This window comes from Thermobia domestica, chromosome 15 (assembly GCF_964235325.1).
Source record: "Thermobia domestica chromosome 15, izTheDome1.hap1.1, whole genome shotgun sequence".
NCBI classification, from domain to species: Eukaryota; Metazoa; Arthropoda; class Insecta; order Zygentoma; family Lepismatidae; genus Thermobia; species Thermobia domestica.
The window spans coordinates 63,057,357-63,079,185 of record NC_137468.1 but is presented as its reverse complement, the minus strand read 5'-3'; the positions used below and the strand labels follow the sequence as shown (position 1 = coordinate 63,079,185).

General features: G+C 35.8%; 1 protein-coding gene across 1 annotated transcript in view; it reads right to left on the bottom strand.

Moving 5' to 3' along the window:
• Camta (Calmodulin-binding transcription activator) overlaps nt 1-21,829 on the bottom strand; it is a 1,249,189-nt gene that overhangs the window by 255,352 nt on the left and 972,008 nt on the right. Inside the window, exon 6 of the mRNA XM_081739735.1 lies at nt 2,577-2,712. Within this exon, the coding sequence (XP_081595861.1) occupies nt 2,577-2,712 (136 nt within the window). The remainder of the gene's footprint in view (nt 1-2,576; nt 2,713-21,829) is intronic.

The window sequence follows — 21,829 nt, the reverse complement described above, 5'->3', positions numbered from 1 at the left end:
TTAGTATTTAGAGAGAAAATGCCATAGGCTACGTTTTTATCTCGTATACAACTGGCACTTCAACCTTACTTTTAAAAATAATTTGGTTTCAACATCTTAGCCTTTGTCTGTCAACACCATCTCGATCATATCGCAGTTTTGATTGACCGTGGTATACTAATGTCAGGAACAGAAGCTATTGTGAACTAATAAAAGGAAAACCCCAAATAATTGTAAATTTTGATATATGCTGCAAGGATTCTTTCAACGTGTAAATAACAATATGAAACTCACACGAGATTTAAAACAAAAGAGGATGTGAGAATGTTAAGAAATGCAAAGCCTTCATTTAAATACAATTAAAAGATAACGAAGATTTGTTTAATATGTATGCTTCGTTGGTTGGATTTGAGTATAGAATCCCTTTCAGCACCGAGGTTATATGAGACAAGAAGCTAGCTCAGTGTGGGATCCAAACCATATGAGCTAACACTGAAAATTTAAGTATACTTTTTTATTTACGCGTTACAACCACATTTAACAAAATTGCCACACTTTCTAATTAAAATTATTCTACGCCAGGCCCGCAACTGAAGGGGGCTAGGGGGCCTGGCCCCCCAAACTTTCCGCGGCCCCTCCAAACCTCAACACAAAAACACAATTTAGATATGTGCAAGAGAATTTTTAATGACTTGGCCCCGCTAACATATCCATGGCCCCCAAACCTCTATGGCTGGTTGCGGGCCTGTTCTACGCCACTATGTGAAACCATATAAATTCTCTATATTTCATATGTTCCATTTTTTTTTACACCATCTGACCTGCGTGTTCTGCAGATTTGTTTTGCAGAAACTTATATCTAGGTACTGTGAGACAAAAACAACAAAAAAAAGTTTCACACAATAGACTCCGAAACTATAGTTTCTCACAACTTACAGAACAATACAGAATCATACGTTGAAAACACACTATGTCCAGACAAATTCAGATTTTTTCCAGCTTTTCTTTTCAAGAAGGGCCTACTTTAGGTGCCTTGAAACACAAGAACTCAACAATAGCAACTACGCATTACTTACGTTCAGTGGCGTGTTTAGGATTTGGTTTCGGGCGGGGCTATGCACAAAATGTGAACAAGCATTTATATTTTTTTCTTAGAAGAAGGATTATTGTTGTACGTGGAATTTCGGGGGTCTTGAACCCGAACCCCACCCCCCTTAATATGCCACTGCTTACGTTAAATATTCGCAATGGACTGTATCAAACGATGTGATCACTGATCAGTCCACACATAAGAGAATGCCAAGTCTTGTTTGGTACAATGTTATTTACGTATAAATATGAGTAATAGTGGTGAAAGAGAAAATGAAAAAATGAGACTAAGGCTTTATAAACATTGGGCGTTCTACGTAGCATCCTAATCAATTGCAACCCAATACTTATATAGTTTTAGCATTAAATATGAAGTTGAAGCATTAACCGTTATATCTCTGAAAGAACCATTATACTTCGTGTTCTCGTGAAGACTAGAGTTAACAAGCTTATACGTACACAAGCATTCGTATAATGTGGTCAGTGTCGGATTTACGTATAAGCTAAACAAGCTACAGCTTAGGGCCCCACTCTCTTGGGGGGGGGGGAAATTAAAGGAAAAAACTGGATGTGCAATTCTAAAATATCTGTAAGATTAAAAACGAACAAGATAAAATCTACATATAGGCTCCTATGATGTAAGTAATGGGCCCCTTCTGCTAGCGTGCTCCCTAAAATATCACTCATTTGCTCATTTCTGTATATAGGGTCTCTACGTTATGCACACTCTGGTTGCACAACCGGGCATACAGAGGATCCCCTCACCTTTAATAGGGTATCATCAAACCTGAATCCGGCTCTGAATGTGGTTTACGAAACGCCTCATACTAAAACTGTTTTTGCAATTTCGAAAAAAAAAAAAAAACTAAAGTTGCAGAATATCAAAAATCAAGCTTTGCTTGCGGGGTTCTTTATATGTGACTTGCTTCATTTTTTTCTCATATGCATCTCACATAGATATAACTTTTAATGCTTAAACTTCGTATTCATATGATACACTGGCTTTTATGAGCTATTTTAACTTTTTTTTTATGACTATCACAGGCAAAAATACGCCGATCTTTACCCACCTCCTTTTGCAGTAAAACGATACGAAAATTGTGTGAAAATATTGTATTCTCATCACATCCATGTATCTGTACAAAATTTCAGCGCTTTAATTACGACGTAAGTGAATGAAATTAACGTTTGAAAAACTTGTCCTAATGAAAGGATACTGACCTAATATTTAAAAAAAAACAAAAAAACTTCGCAATAATACAAGACAGCTCAATTCTAAAACTGCACTTTTTTCTAAAATATCACGAAAATTACAAATTTGAAATTTACCGCATTTTGATCTTAATTCTGGGGTGTACATATGAGGACGAAGAATATAACTGTAGCATGATTTTAGTACGATTCCATCTCTTGTCTTTGTAACAGTAATGTTATTATTTGTTCTAAATCTCTCGTAACGTCGCGTTGAATTTAAAGAAGAATGGCTGAGTGTATATTATTGTACTCACCTCTGTTCCCTGAACCTTCAACTTCATATGATCCTCCCGGGTGGTCTTTCCGTCTTTCCTCTTCTTCCAACAATAACCATCACGACGGTACCGTACCTTCTTTCTACTGTACAGCAACATGGAACCACTTTTAGGCCTGCGAGAACACACAGAAACCAAAGCTTTAATCAGCAAACACAATAATAAACTAAAATGAAAATGTACAATTCACATTAACGTTCTAACTATACTAAGCTGTACAATTATATACGTAAATACTATTAAAAGTATACTTATAAACGCCCATACCATACTGCTATTGTTAGGAATGTGAAATTTGGATACAACAGCTCTTTGTCACGAACGAAACGGATACGAGAGAACTGTTTTAAAATATATGAGGGGTCGACTTCTTTTTACCAAGTATAAAGTATCTCACGAATCCCTGATGTTAAGGAAATGAAAGTCTGCACTAAACTCCTTATCAACAAGAACTGAACACATGTTTCAGCATTTCTGAAAATTCCGCTCTTAAATAATGGAAACGAAAAAATGGAAATATAAATTCAATATTCAAATTTGATTCTTTATTTAGAAAACGTGAGGATTCTCTTAAGTTGTATATATGGGATTCGGTATACACTGAGAAAAATCCGTTCTCCGGACAGCGGTATATTGTAAAAATATACGGAATCCTCTTGCTTCCTACAGAAATCAGTATAGAGCATACGTTATCTATATGCTACATACGCACTGCCCTTAGATGTTACATCAAGCCGTTGCAGGATGTCTGACATATAACAGTTTTCCGTATATCACATGGATATGCTTCTGTTACATTCCTCAAGTATATGTTATATACGTCCATTTGTATGTGAGATCCTGACTGCCTATCTTGTTTCATACGGAAATTACGTATAGATGGAACACTTATACAGAAAGTATTATAAAATATGCGTTTTCAGTTATACGTCTGCAGTACGTTAAGTCCAAAAACTATAGGAATTACCCATGTAACCTACCTTTTTAAGTATGCGACGTACAATTTTTTTTTCGTCAGTGTATACCATTAAGTTCTTAATTACAAATAAGGACTCTATGCATGTGATTTTAGATAATTCAGAGTTTTCAAAAATTCCGCTTCAAAATGGAGAAAAGAATGCAATTTCTAAAATATTCAAATTTCAGGTTAGAATAATTGCAGAAAAATACATTAAACCACGCAATTGGTTACTTCTACACAAAATGAAAGTAATTTTTGTGACCGGTTATCAGAAGAAAAAATCTGAACATCCCATGTGTAACGGCTCGTTTCATTACAGAAGCTTTCATCCTCAGCTGTCACCTTCCAGGTGATATGTTATTCTTTTTTGTAAATGTTATTCAAAGTTTATGTATATTCCATGTTATATATTAATTTCTGTTCAACTGTGTTATTCTGCAGACGGCTCTAATAATTTATTGCTTTGAGTACTCTATTCGTGTATTCATGTTGTCAAATTATAATCATATGTATATTGTATTTCAAACTATGTACTTTTGAACTAACCAAAATGGAATTCTAATTACTTTCATTACGAAATTCTGATCAGTAAGTAAATTTTCGATGTATGGTTTCAAGTTATGGGAAAGATACACAACCATTGGTGATGAGTTTGGCAGTGGCAGCGGAAGTGTGAACATCGGTTTAGTGAAGTGCTGCGTGGAGGAAGAGGAAATAGTGAAACATCTTACACTTTACACCACACAAACACCTCATAATTCACGAGCATATGTTCATATATTCACATCTTTTTTTTCTTTTTTTTTACATTTACATCTTTTCTTACTTCATTTCTTTTTACAAAATCCTCACTTTCCCCAAGTTATCTGCCCCGCCTATCTAGCCCTGTTTCACAGCCAGAACTCGTTTCTCGATTTTGACTTTTCAATAATTACCTACTTTTGACGATTCATATTCTACTCGATTTGACGTCTTTTATTCCTAACTATGACTTAATTCCATTACACTCTTACTTTTTCATCAATTTATGTTACTAATTCAGGTAATTTGACATTTTGGCCGACCTTAAAATGCAAATGGCGTCGACCGTCATTAGCATTTTTTTTACAATTTTTATATAAATAATTCCAATTTTTAACACTTTTTTTTGTATACAGGGACTCGATATCGATGTCGTTAAAGGTGATTGGTTATAACCGAATTAATATAAACACATGTTGCAAGATATTATAGTAGCATGTTTGTAACTGTTAGAAGTATGTGTATCACTGTTAGACGAAGACACGATCTGATATTAAAAAGCTTACATACTGTATTTGTATATATACAGTACAGAAATCAGGGTGTCTACTAAAATTCCAAAATGAAATTTCGTAACTTTTTCGTGTCCTTTTCTTTACCAAACCATAAAATTCGTAGCATTCTCAAGAGTAAATTTGGATGCGAATTAGGCTGAATTTTCATGTATGCGATAGAAACGTGCTTCGCTTGCGATTTGGTAGCGTCTAGAGCCGACCCTAGATACTTTTGGTAGTGAATTTTGACGTTTTATAGAACAAAATTTCCCAGTCTGTACTTATATTTGTACAGATACAAAAAAAAAAAAAAAAAAAGAAAGAAAAATCATGACCCAAAGGCTAAGTTTCGTGACCTTTTCTTGACTTTTATGACTGTTTATGATTTCGTGACCGATAGACACCCTGCAAATATAACTATAAACAATTTGTTCCAGCACAACTATCAATCATTATTGACACACATGATATTATTTTTCAAGGCCATAAGTTTATTTTTCGTTATTTTCTCGAAAATTATGCCTCAGAATGTACTTTTAAGCATGTTATTTTGTTCAGCTGGATGTGATCTACCAACCGATATATTTTATATATATATATATATATATAAGGTGTTAACGAACTATACCGACAAGCTGTAAGAGATGGTTTCTCACATCAAAATAAGAGAAAAAGTTCATATGGACCTATGGCGGAAAGTGCATAGTTTCAGATCTAGGACTGTCCAAAATCGCGAAAAAGCTAAATTTCAACAGGCCCTATTTCGAATTCCAGTAACTATGGATGGCGGTCCTTATCAGCGTAAAGGAAGTCACGCATACACAATCCAAAAATGCATATTACGTCAATTTCCAATAGGTGTGCAGGATACTCTATACAGGGTATATTTCTCAAAGATGCTCTCAATAGAGTTTTCAGATATACCCTGATTTCTAGGAGGGTGCGAAGTAGGCAGCAGGTAAGCTTTGACAACAATCGACATCCAGTGTTTTGGAGGGAAGTAGGAAGTGTTAGGAACCGGTACCTCCATGTTTTTTGTGTGTCCGGAATAAGATTTGATGCGATGTATTTCGTCACGGTATATTTCACGTTTTCTCCACTTATAAGCGTGAAAGAAAACATTGCAGCATGCTTTTTCCCGAATACAAGAAACCGTGCTGTTGACGATCCTTAACACTTCCGACATCACGCCAAAGGATTCCGTGTTCACTGCTTGCAAGGATTATCGTTTGCCTACTTTGGACCAATCATAAAGTCAGAGTATATCTCAAAATTCGGTTGATGCCATGTCTGGGAATTTCACTCTGCAGGGAATACTCTACACCCACATTGAACATTAATGATATATGCATTTTTGAATTGGGTATGCGTGACTTCCTTTACGCTGATAAGGGCCAACACTCCACGATTTCTCGAATTCGAAATAGGGCCTCTTTAAATTTTGCTTTTTCGCGTTTTTGGACAGCCCTAGCGCTGAAACTATGCACTTTTATCCCACAGGTCCATAGGAACTTTTTGACTTATTTTGATGCAAGGATTCAATATATAATCTCTGGGCAATATTTTGGTTGAGCAGAAATTAAATATAGATAATAAGGTATTTAAGAGTTTATAACATTTTCCGACTTTATTGTCGTTATATAGTGTCACAATGATATAGCTTCGTAAGTTGAAACTTCAGTTTTAATAGGTGGCGTGGTATTCGTTCATCATCTATTTAGACTGTCGTCGTATCTAAATACGAGAATATGTATTTTTGTAAAACATATTTCTGGTATTTTTCACATGACAATCTAAATACGGAAACGGAAAATATGTGCGTATCCCGATCATAACCTGACAAAGGGTAAAAAAAAAAAAAAAAAAAAAAAAAAAAAAAAAAAAAAAAGATCAGCAATCGAATTATAGTTATGCTTAGACATCTACTTTCCATTTCTACAAATAACTTGCAAACGTTTTCGTTTAATTTTGCTTACTTTGATCCTTTTTTTAAAAAATAAAGTATTATATAAAAAGGAAGAGCAAAGACCAGAGACATCGTAAAATTGTGGGCAATGTAGTTTTTCTTGAGACAGAGCTTTTTGACACGACTGAATAATATAGTATGCTTTTGTATTTGTAAGAGTTAGAGGAAGAGAAGGAAAAAACAGACGTATCAAGAATATATCGATTCAATTGTCACAAAAAAGAGAGAGAAAGAAAGAAAAGCAGAAACGGGGACTGAGTTTCTGCTCCCATAAAGACAGAGCCCTCAAACGACATGTACTGAGGGCTGAATGACGAATACTGAGCAGGCAAAAAAAGAGGAGAATGAGAAAAAAAAGTGAGAGATCAAACGCAACCACTAAACTACTGAGTTTCGGATTTGAATCTTGCAGAAAATCCCTCTCACGACTAAATTTACTGGAGGCCATGACGATTCACAGAATTGGGGAGCAATCGTCCTGTCGTCCACGATCGCCATCAGCTGGCAAAGAGCCCAACTAGGGACAACCAACCAGCTTGCCCTCTTTTCCTCACGCCCCTCTCTGTCTCTCTCTTTGGATTTCTAGTCCATTTCAGTCTCAACCCTTTTACCACTTTCTCACGTGACTGTGGGAAAGATTTTTTCGTAATAAAAAAAAAGGTTCCATGAGGTTATTTCTTTTACCAGGACGATGAAATATATTTTTGACGAATCACTGCTGTTAGCTTTAATAAATAAGTTTCTGATTCCAACTGTTTTGTTGTATCAATGATTTAATATTTTGCTAATTGAAATGAAGGATTTTATTCTAAACATAGAAGTAAGAGGGAAGGAAGAAAAACAGGTAAATTGGTTTTTGTATCCACGTGAAGACATGGAGTGTAAACCTGAAATAAAAACAAAGATAGGAACGGGGCCACAAGATCTAAACAAGTTAAGATTCATAAAATGTTTTTATATAATAAAGTTATCGACAATATGCAAAAGCGACTACGGGAAACGCTTTTAAATATAAAAACGGAGAGGAAAAGAATTGAACAATAGCAAGGTCGAACGAAAAACAAACAAGAAAGTTCTAGGAATAAAATGTGAGAAAATAAATATCGGATGTAATTAGAATGAGAGAAGGAAAAGGCTGGAATATTCAGTATTGAAAGCAAAGATTTTAGATGGCTTCAAAATGTTTCATGAAATGGCACATCTCTGGGATTTGAAGAGTTGTCATTTAATATACTGTGAAAATAATTAATTATATTTCTAATACAGCATATAGCTGTTTCTATCCAACGTGGCAACGTCTCGTCGATCCTTGGCATCACCTGGAAAGGAACTAGACGAGGTGTTTGTACTCTAATAAGATGAGTATATATATATATATATATATATATATATATATATATATATATATATATATATATATATATATAAAACTCTCTGAACAATAGTTTTTCTTTCAGAATATTCCCAGGTAATTTGAAATCCGTTCTGGTGATTTCCTCTTGTGTAGGTAAGGAAATGAATTGTTTATTTGATATTTTAAACTTTTGAACATTTGCTTAAATTTTATATATTTCGATATTTTGGTGATTATATATATTCTAAATAATAATAATAATAATAATAATAATAATAATAATAATAATAATAATAATAATAATAATAATAATAATAATAATAATGTAGATCTAGAAATAAAACAATACCGGAACCTATAGTTTCATTTCAGATGTGTGTGTCCATGTGATACTTTTATTTCTTGGTAACTGCTAGACGGATCTGAACAAAATTTAATAAGCAAGTAGTATACTGTCTAGGAAATAAAGACTGCTATATTTGATCAGGTTGACTTGTATGTGGTATGTTATTTGTCGGTAACAACTGGCTGAATCTAAATAAAAATTTGGTGGTCAAGTAGCCCATCGTCTAAGAAATAAAGATCGTTATGTCCGGTAGCCGAGCTCGATCAGGAACAGGCTTAGCTTGACTTGTATGTGGTGCCTTATTTCTCAGTAATTACTGGCTGAATCTGAACGAAATTTGATGCACAAGTACCCTTCGTCTAAGAAATAAAGCTCGTTGGTGGCTGAGCTCGGTCAGGAACAGGCTCAGCTTGGCTTTATATGATACTTTTTTTCTTTTATCGATACTATTGACTGAATCTAAACGAAATGTGGTGAACAAGCAGTCAATTGTCTAAGATATAAAGTTCGTTATATTTGGTGGCCAAGTTTGGTCAGGGACAGGCTCGGCTGGTTACTATATGGTATTTTACTTGCACTTTCTATGGGAATTAATGTTTAGACATAAGGGCAACAAAGCCTGTGTTCCACAGCTTTATTCACCAGGGGCTTCTGAGTTCGGTTCACCGATGTGTTCTGCTTGTTACTGATAAACGAAGTTGGTTAATGCGCATTTGTTTATTAAATGCCAAGTTGTGCTTGAGTCGTTAAGTCAGAAAGAAGGCCCCAATTGTAGAAATCTTGTTCAGAAAGAATAAAGGAAATGGTAATAATAGGGAATCGGAAGTTTAAATATTCTTTCTGTAGATATGAGGCATACAGTTAAGTTAATCTGAGTTGGCAGCATCTTTAAATACTACCTTAGACAACACTGCGAGTAGTATGAATAACACAAGCATAAAGGAAGGAATTTTAGCAATGCGGGAAGGAAAAATATGGAGGGAGTACAATTAATAAACTTTACTAAAAGAACGGATAATTGTCACAGGAAGACAAAGAGGTTGAACTTTGAGCATATGTCGGCGTGAAATATTTCGAGTTCGCAGAACCGTTTGTTATACTCAGCTATAACAGTAAATTTTACCCGGTTATACCTAGGATCAGTAAATTTTAGTTTAACTATATTTTTAGAAATTCTTACAGGTTAAACATATTATCTCTCAGAACAAAGTATAAGCGTTTATTTCTTGATTTCAAATGTTCAGAGATCAAGATTGAGAACTGGAATGGCATGAGTGTAGTAGTCAGGGTTATTTATATTTGAAAAGCATACAAACCATTATCATTGTCAATTTATTGCTAGATTAAGGTCTGTCCATTACTTTCGGACAACCATCTATCTTGGATAATTCGTTTCTAAGATATTCGCAGTGCTACCTAATTTCGTCACACTAGCTTGTAAGTATCTCTCAATATATATATATATATATATATATATATATATATATATATATATATATACGGTTCTTAGAAAGTTCAATAACACCACTGGGTTACCCGGCCTATATTGCTGATAGAATAGTATCGTACGTATATTGAGAATACGTTTTTTCTAGTTTCAATCTAAGATGTTTTCAGAATCTGTTACAATTTTCAATAGCAAGTCATCTTTGAATCGATGACTAGGTAGAATAAAAAGTCCTTCCAACTATAGTATGCAGTAACCAACATTTGGATCCATGATTTGAAAACTCATCAATGACTATTTTTACAAAATAAAAAAAGAACGAAAGCTTTGGTAACACTAAGCTCTTTCTTTCAAAAAAAAAAAAAAAAAAAAAAAGCTTAGAATCAAATGCTTCTCTTTTACAATTTACTATCCCCTCTATCGATCACACTAATTTAGAAGAGAAAAAAAGGCCTAAAAGTAAGGTCGGCGCGGTTAAAATGCTAATGCCGCTTTAGAGAACGGAAAGACTGTATCGATATTCGATTCCACCATGCACACGCCAAATATGGATCGCTTTGTTAAATCAGTTGATGAGATCGCTTGTGCAACAGGAACAGCACTCGCTATCGGATGCGAGATGGAATAACAATAATAGAAAAAAAAAGTTTCTGCGTTCGTATACATGGCCAAAAAGCACGCTTCCTTCCTTCTTAAGCACGCAATTCTTTGCTTCTAGCTGATAGAATATCACTAACGAAAAGAGAAGAGAAGAAAAGAAGGAGTTAAAAATAGCTTTCAAGAGTCTTTTCTACGCTTCTTACCACGTCCTTTTTATTTCAGAAAATTAATGAATAACTTAAGAAAAAATATTTTAAAAAATCGAACGCAAACCAGATATTGTTAGCATCTACAAAACGCTATTAAACGAACTGCTTAACTTTTCTGGTTTTCTCTTAGAAAACAGAAATCTGTATGAGCAGTTTAGACGTCATAATCATCAGATACTTAAGTTTCTACATTAGATGAAATGTCTTAAGTATTAAATGGCTTGCTTTGAAGAATTCTCTTATTACTTGTACTTATTGAGATACTTACACAATCATCATCATAAAAGGTATTTCGCCCTTATTGGCAGGTCACTTGTCGCAGCTGACAAGCTTCCATGCTCCGCGGTCATCCACTAACTTCTTCGTCTTCACGTATGATATTTCCGCTTTTATATCGTCCATTCATTGTATCCTCCTCCGGCCCCTCCCTCTCCTTCCTGATACCATACCCCTTTGCACATCCCTCATGGTACAACGTTTTCTTAGGCAATGTCCCAACCATTTTCTCTTCCCTTCTCAATAATATCTAAAATTTTTCTTTTCTCCCCTACCGTTTCTAACAGCCCCTCATTCGTTTTCTGCTCTTCTCATATAGCCTCGCTGCTGAACGGGACGTTAAAAACTCAAAAAACTCGTTTTCTGCTCCATTCGGTTAATTCTCTCCATTCTTTTCCACACACACATTTCGTAAGCTTCCAGTCGTTTTTTCACGACTTTTGCGTAATGCCCATGTTTCGATCCATACAGTACAACACTCTGGCGGAGGCACTTTATGAATCTTTTTCTCAACTCATTATTCAAGGTCCCACAAAACAGATCTTTCTTCCTCCTAGAGGCTTCTTTACATAAAGAATACGAAAAATGGCATTTACGAGTATGATTAAGATAGTTACAAAAGAGAGTAAGAAAACCTCTTGTTGTTATTTAGATATTTACTCAAAGAAACAAACGGTAAATGTTACTCTCAAAGGAGCGAATTGTATATAATTCACAGACTCCTCATCTCGCTGCCACGGTAACGATAGAAACAATGCCTTTCAAGGCCGCAACAACGTCAAAGAATTAGGATTAGGGAATAAATTTCTGGGTTTTCGGCACCAATGATCATATTAGCCCGTCGCGTATGAAGAATGATTTTTAGGCGATGACACTACCCGTTTTGCAACAACCGAAATTGCCTGAACTTCTTCCTCTGCACACACTAACTAACTAACTAACTCTATGGCCTATGGAATCCGGAGGTTCAGTGCCGCGTACACAAAAGCTCTCCACTGACTTCTATCTTTAGCTAACTGCATCCAGTTTCTACTTTGTATTCCTATCTCTGCGAGATCCACCTTAATATTATCCTCCCATCTGCGCCTAGGTCTTCCTAGTGGTCGTTTTCCTATGGGTCTACCAGTCAAGATTTTGAAAGCGTTTCTACTTTCTTCCATTCTAGCTACATGACCTGCCCACCTAAGCCTCCTAGACTTGACGACCCTAACAATGTTGGGTAAACCATATAAATTATGTAGTTCCTCGTTATGAAGCTTCCGCCATTCCCCATTCTCGTTCCTATTGGGTCCGAATATTCTTATCAGGATCCTGTTCTCAAATACTTTCAGTCTATGTTCTTCCCTCAGAGTAAGCGACCATGTTTCGCAACCATACAGAACAACAGGCATGATTATCGTTTTATATATTTTAAGCTTCAAATTCCTCGACAGAATTCGCGACGACAAGAGATTTTGAACCGAGTAGTAACACGAATTCCCTGCTTTTAGTCGACATTTAATTTCTGCACACACTCCACATAATAATATGATCATTTATATTTTAAATAAACTAATCAGTGATGTATCTATAACATCTTCCGCAATCGTTAATAACTTGACTAACTCTCGTTGCCATAGTAAGGATAGCAACAATTAATTTAGGGGCCGCACCAAACTAAAAGCTTGAAGCAATGGGAATTGTCAGAAATTCCTACGTACATATTAATAAGATATTACACTCATACTAATGGAATATTCAGCGGCGAGTTTACACCATTTCCGCCACTAGACAGACATGAAAGATGAGTACTACAAGGAGCTTTTTTTTAATTCGCTAATTAAAAATGCTTGTTGACACAGAGATTTTACAAATAAGAAATATATTTGTTATTACGAAGATAGTCAAAAACAATAAGAAACATATGTTTTTACTGAGATATTTACACAAAGAGTAAGAAAAATGCTTACTGACATTGAGATATTTACAAATAATTAAAATGTTTGCAGCTATTGAGATATGTACACAAAGAGTAACGAAAATACTTTTGGTTGAGTTACGTACACAAAGTTAAATTTTATTATTGAGATATTTACGCAAATAATAAGAAAATGCTTGTTATTATTGAGACACTTAAAAACACGAGAAAATCTTTGTTATTATGCAAAAAAGTAAGTTATTACTGATATATTTAAACAAGGGGTAAGACAGTCGTTTATTGTCATTGAGATATTTACAAAAAGGCATAAGAAAAATGTATGTTGATAATGAGAATTTACAAATATGTAAAATGCTTGATCTTTATTCAGTTATGTACACAAAGGATAATGAAAATAGTTACTATCGTTGAGCTATGTACTCAAAGGTGAACATTGGCGTGGGAGACCCGGGTTCGATTCCCGGCGGGAGTTCATGTGGTTCGGATTCCATGTTAATCAGTAAGCCCACGTCTCATATGGCCTCGCTGCTGAAAGGGACGCTAAACTAAAATCAACTCAACAACTCGAAGGTAAACATTATTCAGGTATTTGCATAAAGAATAGGAAAATACTTATTAGTATTAAGACAGTTCAAAAAGCATAAGAAAACCATTTTATTATTGAGATTTTAACCCAATGAAATAACAGAATGTTGTTATTGAGATATTTACACAGAAAATAAAAAAAAAGGTATTAGAACCTTAATGAAAACCCTCAAGAGAAAATGAAATAAAATTTTTGAGTTTTACGTCCCACGGTTATGCCGGTTAGGCTAAAGGAGACGGTGATGATGAGTAATGAATGAAATGGTGGAATGAAGATGTGGGAGGAAACGGGAGAACCCCGAGAAAACCCACGCACACGGTGTTTGTCCACCACAAAGTTCACTTGGCGGGGGCTGGGATCGAACCCGGGACCCCAAGCACCAGAGGTGAACGCTCTACCACTGAGCCACCGCGGCCCAAAACCCTCAAGAGAATGGAGATAAGTTTACTCCTTTAGTTTTCTTGTTGGTTGTTTTAGGATTCTGCGTCTCTTTCAGCACCGAGGCTATGTAGGAGATGAAGCTACAGCTTAAGAGGCCTCATCCCGGCGAAATTAAAATACCACTAATTTTAGAGTAATTATGTAATATTTTCAAACAGATAAAAGATAACCAAAATGTGAAACAAGAGCACCCAATATAATATCGTTTTACATGAGATACCGTTATCCCAACTCACTTATCTGCTTTCGATTTCGAGCTATTTTGAAAATCGGCATTTATTTTCGCGTTTCTAAACGGCTTTAAACTGAAAGACACTAGGTGACTTGTGATAACGGTACCTTGCGCAAAATAATATTATCTAGGGCGCTCTTGTTCCATATTTCAATTTTGTTTTTATCTATTTCAAGATATTACATAATTAGCGTAAAATTAGCGGTATATTAATTTCGCCGGGATGACGCCTCTTAACATGGGATCCGAACTACATCAGCTCGCACCGGGAATGTTCTAATTCCTTGTTTACGTTTTTCTAACTAACGGATAATAAGAATTTAACATTATATCAGTGAGGAAATTTATAAAACTTTGCTTCAATTCCACGTACTATTCTACAGTGGTCACGTGTGAAGGCTCATGCTAAGAAACACAATTGGCAAGAAGAAACATACACCAAACGAAGATTAACTGATGTGCATAAATGAATGGAAAATAGAAAATATGGAAAATACAAGTCCTCTCGGTGTGAGCGGTTTCGGGTTCGATTATTGTAAAGGTAATGGGTCGTAATCGTCTTGGACACAAATACTACATAGTGGTTCGGACTCCAGTTTAAACAGAGCTTCTTCCTGGCTGTATGGTTAGCGTATGCGTCTTCGGCGCGGGAGATCCGGATTCGATTCCCGATGGGAACTCATATGGTTAAGATCCCACGTTAAGCTATAGGCGTACGCCTCATAGGCTCAATTCTGAATAGGACGCTAAACCTAGTTTAAGCAGAAAGTCCGGCGTCGGCCATCCTGGTAGTTTTCCCTACGGTTTTTCCTCAGTTTCATCACGTGAATGAAGGAATGGTACATTTACATATAGATCCTAGTCGATTTCCTTCTATATATTTTTTCATACTATTGTTATTAACGTTATTCATTGAGAATTATTTAAAAAGTATATAATTACCTTACCACATATACATACCGAAGTTCAGTAAGTAACCTCTCTCTATTGAGTCAAGAAAAAACAGAAATATGTTAAGCCTGCCCGCTGGTCTAGTGGTTGGCACGTGCGACTTTGATGCACATGGTTCCGGGTTCGACTCCATTCGGAGACTCCATATTCAGACTCCATATTCAACTGTATGCCTACATGTTATATTGCCTACATGCTTAAAAACAAAGGACGCTCAACTTAAACAAACAAACAAATAAGTAAACTAATAAATATAAAAATACTATCTGAATTCACAGTAAGCTATATTTGTCTAGCTACTTTGTTTAACATTTAACAAACTTCTGCTACTGCTTTTACAGTTGTATATTGGTATATAATTCTTGAAACAGAGAGACGAAAAAGATACTCTAGTATTGGTTTTATACTTTTTATACCTTTTTCATTTCTTTTAAATCAGAAATCCCATTCAATAAGCTTTCTTCAATCAGTACACTAAAGAATCCTAAGTTTATGAGAACATAGCAATAAATATAATTCTTTTTATACATATACACGTAAAAAATAAATATATTTTTTTTTCTGAAAAATCTATTATTTGATGGAGTCATTTCTTAAAAGCTTCAAAAACGAAGACCTCTCTCTTTGGAATTGCACATTTTTTCCACCCGCAAAAGATATATCGGAACAGAAATTGCTTTCGGAGGAATGGCAATATTGCGACTTCATCTCCGTTCTTTCAGAATTTAATTCCGAAAATAAAAAAATAAAGTAGAATTTTTCATAAATATAGAAGTTTCATCGTCTTTCTCCTATTTTCCGAGAGGATAGATAGTTCTTTACTCCTTCTTCTCCGTTTCCTTTTCCTTCATAATAATTCTCTCTTCTTCTTTCTCTTGTTCAATTCTCCAACCATTCAAAAAACCCTCTTCATTTTCAGTATTGTCACTTCCATCGATTAAACCCTTCTTTGGTGCAGCGCTTCACAAATTTCCCACATCATAGGGAAAACGATCAGCTCATCTAACGTCTTTATTTCCCCCATTGCTTTTAAAACTAAATTGAGCGTAAAGATATTTTCCCGGAGAAAGTGAAATGACCGCATTTATCTCCATACCTTTATTCTTTTCTTTTTTTTCTTTTTCCTTTTAGAAAGGTGTTACAACTGGAAAGGAGAAATCTAATGGGATCTTTATATATTACAACTTTTTTCCTAAGGTGCCTTTAATTGTTATTATTTTGATACATAAAAGTTTTGATTTTGACATGAATTGTACAGTCTGTCAGGAAAGTAAATGTACACCTGTTTTTTGAGTCTGGCACTCCTGCGCTCCAGCCATGGAGAATATGAGAATTAGATCAATCAAATGTTTACTGAGGGGCATGAAGAAAAGTCTAATCTGAATAAGACATTGCAGAGGGGCACAAGCTCTGAATACGAATATTTCACTTTCTTTATTCCAAAATTTCTTTCGTTCTCATCATCGATGTGTTTGGGAAAGTTCATATTAATAACTTGAGTTGTTCCTAAACCTTTAGTTCACAAGTTTGTTTCTATTCCACACGAAACTACAGATATGAGAGATTTAATTCTCATATTCTGCATTTGTTTCAAAGCAGTCGCCATTACCTGGTCAAAGACTTATGTCCGCCACGATACATATTAACCGAGAGAAATTCATTTTTCGGAAGCGGAAATTTAACTTTCGGATTTCGGAAAATTATGGAATTCTGTAAAATTCCGGAATTCGGAAAGATTCCGGAATTTAGAAAGTTCCGGAATTCAGAAAAATCCCTGAATTCCGAAAAAGTTCGGATTTTTCCGGAATTCCGAAATGTTTACGAAATCAGAAATTTCGAAATTCAAGATTTTTTCGAACTCCGCAATTTTTCCAAAATCGGATTTTTCCAACTTTCGGAATTTTGCAAATTCCGGACTTTGTCCCCTTTTATTTTTGGCAGTCCGGAAAGTAAAAATTCCGGAATTGGCCATCTCTAGTTTATACACAACTTTTCTGAACACTAAATTAATAGCTGTCTACAAACAAACAAGTAATGCAAAGCATTTGGTATCCTGCAATACGTTATGTATTAAAATCCGACAGCAGTTTCATTATTTAACCAGAAATTTCATGTATGTAGCTACTGGAAGCTGAGGCATGAAGAATTGTATTGTGTCTTATCTTTTAGTGAATATAACCCTGCAAACCACTGAATGTCTAACGGCTTTCGTTAAATCTAAGTTGTAGTACTCACAGTTATATCCATTTATGTCTATATGATCGGGTTAGTAAAGCTTTCTCTGAAGTTGTGATACGATCTATTATAGGGTACAGAACGAATTATCAATTTAACCAAAAGTTGTTGTATTCTACACATCTGTTTCCACCTCTGTCAACTCTGGTCGATCTCGTTGACGCGACATCTTTGCTTTCTTTACCCCTTTCTTCGTTTAGTGAACTAAACAGTAACTATTCTGAATTATGTTACTGCGCATGCCTCGTAGATAAATATTTCTTCTGATGCCAATAGTTTCCGTTTTGTCCAAGCAATGTTCTGTTTCTTATTCCCAGCATGGCCCTTTTATTACATTATATGGAGAGCATGTAGGTTTAAATACCTAATGTATTACATAGCATGTAGGTTTAACTACTACATGTAAGAACATTGTCGACTTCCAGCAAAGAAGGAACACGTGATCATAGTATACAACCCACGGAAATGATAGCTGTTAATGGAGTTGTTGTGATCCCTAACGACACAGTGAGTAAGTGGACAAAGCACTGGTTTTCGCGCCGGCCACCGGAGTTCAAATCTATTTTGGCTTGATTTTTTTATCGATTTGAGAGAAAGTATTGTTTCTTTCGTATCTTTCGTCGTCCTTCACAGTTAAAATAGCTGTCTATTCTTATTCTTTCTACGAATGATGGATCTTCTCTTTGGTTTCATGTCAAACATGCACACGTAATGAAAAGACGCTGTTGATAATAACAATAATGATGTTAAATATTACTAGCTAACACGTGCGTATATTTCGCACAATATAATTTTATATTATCATGTGGTAATAAGTAAGGCTGGCTGGCGCCCCCTCATATTTTTTCGATGCTCCTTATGGGTCCACGGTGTCCAACGTTGGTTCCATCCCACTATCACCTCCTGTTCTCTCGATATAAGTTATCGACATTTTGCATAAAAAGGGCTCTGCCGTGACCCCATGACTCCCCATGACAATGCCTTTTCGTTCTTTTTGCATTAAAATCGCTTATTTTCTCAGTACTATAGGTGCATAATGTCCAGCGTTGTTCCCATAACTCTACCATTTCCCATTCTCTCGATATAAATTGTTAATATTTTTCCTGTAAGGGAGATATGGCGCTTCAATAATTACGTTCGATAAAGAATTGAGGAAGATATTGCGTTGCCACAAACAACACCTCTTTGTAATATTTTACATAGTATATATATAATAATTATTATTATTATTTTACTTACCACTAATGTTACCTTTCACTATTTGCAATGCAATGTGTTACTAAAAAGCAAATCAAATAACACTCCTCGCCATTCACGCTCCCGAACTCGAAATACGTGATTTGCAGTTCTCTGTGTTAGGGGAAAGCACAATTATATTATTCTTTCAAATAACATGTTTCACAAGTTACTTCACTTCCAACGTGTAATTTCATATCATCACTAACAATTGTCTTGTTCCGATAGGAAAATATCCTCCCCCCTGCAAAAAAAAAAAAGCCTGATCGTAGCGAAAGGGAGTGAACCTTCTTCAGGTGATTAATCGGGTCCAATGTTTCAGTAAAAGAGAATAAGTCAATCAAACATTGTGAGTACCCATTTATGGGCGAAATTTGGTTCCTTTGGAACTTTTAAGAGTTTGAAGGGCCGCCATTTTGAACATTTTCATCTGATTATTCTGGCTAACGGACTCATTCAAGATATTTCAACAATTAATGTTTGTGCCAAGTTTGGTCTCAATCCGCTGAAAATTACGCTGGTTACGGTATTCACAAAAAGCGTTATACAAATAGATAGATAGACACACACAGAGAGAGAAACTTTCGAACTGAAAGTGGTTTTATCTCAGAGGGTGATGATCGGCAAAAGTGTCTCGCACCCTTCTCACACCCGTGCTGCGTCAGAGCTAAACCGGGCTTCTTTGCAAAGTATTGACCAGCCTAACCTAAACAAAAGCCTCCCAGTACTCAACGTAGAAATCGTAGTTGAGAGGTTTAAGGCATGTAATGATTGTATTTTTAATGACATGAGTATGGGTTCGAACCCCTCCACTTCAATTTTTTTTACTTTTTGCAGCTATGTCGGAACGTTGAATTTTTATCCTTTACTAATTGCAAATGGCGTTTACATTCAAAATAAGAGGAATTTTGGTGGCATTTGTTCGAATATTTTTCTCTTTCGAAATGAAGACAAGAACAAAAGCAATATGCAAAGACAAAAGTATTATTAGTACTAAACATTACCAATAATAATTGTTACGAAAGACTAAATACGACTTCTTTTACCATCTCTCATGAGCTGTATGCATTATTAACAATTTTTTTAAATCTCCTTGCAGGGGATTTGAACTGACGTCCTTTGCATTTGTAAGCCAGCGCCTTAACCACTACACCAAGATCATTGCTTGGTAAACGTTAGGTTGTCAACGTATTTACTGGTATTTGTATTTTATGTTCCTTCTTCGACAATTTTTACTCCTTTTTCTCGTTTAGCAGCTGTTTCTGGCTTTCTCTTTCGGTGTCGTCCTTTATTTACACTATGCACTATTCGTATTCACAGCTTGTGCCCCTCTGCAATGTCTTATTCAGATTAGACTTTTCTTCTTGCCCCTCAGTAAACATTTGATTGATTTAATTCTCATATTCTACATGGCTGGAGCGTAGGAATGCCAGACTCAAAAAACAGGTGTACATTTACTTTCGTGACAGACTGTACATAGTAACATGCAATAAAACAAAGTGGAAAAAGAAATTACAAATAGGTTAGTAAAAATACACGGAGAAAGAAGTGTATTTCAAGCAGCAGTAAGAATAAACATTTTCAAGGAACTTGACTGCCATATTTGGTTAAGAAACACAAATCGAAGATTTGGAAGCAATGAGCAGAACATTGGTTTTTCGTTTTTGTTCTCTTTCCTTTTTTCATTTTTTAAACGAGGGTTTCATGGCAATTTTTAAAAATTCATTTTAATTTAAAGTACAATACTTTCTTTTATTAATTCAGTTATTAACGTACTTCCAGATACAGCTAAGAGATGCCATTATACGTTAGAGACATTAGAAATATACATTCATGTTTGGCATGTAGAATATACACTGAAGTGTGGCAGACCGCGGAATATTAAAGTGATTTTACATACATTTTGAAAGTAATTAATAAATTGTGTAATTTTAATATAAGGAGTGTTCAAATGAAATTGAACGAAACGTCGTACAAATTAAACAGGTTGAAATAGGAATATGCCGCTTTGGGATAACGTCGTAAAGCATCTAGGGAAGAGAATCTAGTGTCTGGCGTGGTTGTGCTCATGCGCGGCCGCCTTTCACATGATGCAGAAAACAATTAGGTAGATGTGGGTTCCGTCTAATTGACGCAGCAGTGTATACGAGGAAATCATTGCGTTCACATCGAAAAATTCGACGCTTGAGGAGCAACGAGGAGCAATGAGATTTATGACTGCAGAAAGGGTTACATCAGCCGATATTCATCGCCGATGGGTGGCCGTATACGGGGGAAACTGTGTGTCCAACAAGTCATTGAGAAAGTGGAGAGCCTGTTTTTGGTGAAGGTCGGGAAACCAGACTTGAGAGTGATTACACAAGACCAGGCCAGCGAACACAGTAATCAAGGCCGAACTGATCGACAAGGTGAGAAGTGATCGGTGTGTCACAATACGAATGTTGGTGGGGGCAACATTGGAACAGTGTGGACAATTGTGCACGACAGATTGGGTTACCGGAAGGTCTACGCGCAGTGGGTTGTAACGATGCTCAGCGAACCGCAAAAGAAACTGCGTATGCGGCTAGCACGGCAACGATTGTCCCGCTTTATGAAGACCCCGCATTCCAGGAGTGGATCGTTGCCTGTGACGAGAGCTGGTGCCGTAACTTCGAGTCAGAGACAAAGCGAGACAGAATGGAATGGAAGAATGCGTCGTCAACCCTTCTAAAAATATTCGAAGCTATTTACTGCGTGGCGTTCACCAAGGGCGTCGATCCTGGGGGGCGCGGGGCCCCCAAAGCTCATGTGGACCCGCACATATTTTTATGATTATTTGTTTTTTTATATGTATTTTTTATTGTTATATGTATTGTTGTATGTACTTTTTTATATGAATGGGCCCCCCAAAGTTACAGGGAAATCAGCGCCGCTTGCGTTCACCCTTTCTATTTTAAGAATGTATCGTTCCGCTGAGTATTCGGCACATTCTTGTGGAACGTACAGAATGCTCTGATACCAGAGAACGTTCAGAATTGCCTAATTATATCAATAAGGTCGTATTCTCGCATTTGTTCAAGTGATTGAAATAGTTCATGTTCGCTTTAGATTTTCCAAGTTTTGTGTCTTTTGGTTTTATTCTTTCGTCTTTCAGTCACTTTTTAAAATATGTTTTCTATTTTATTTTTTAGCTTTCACAT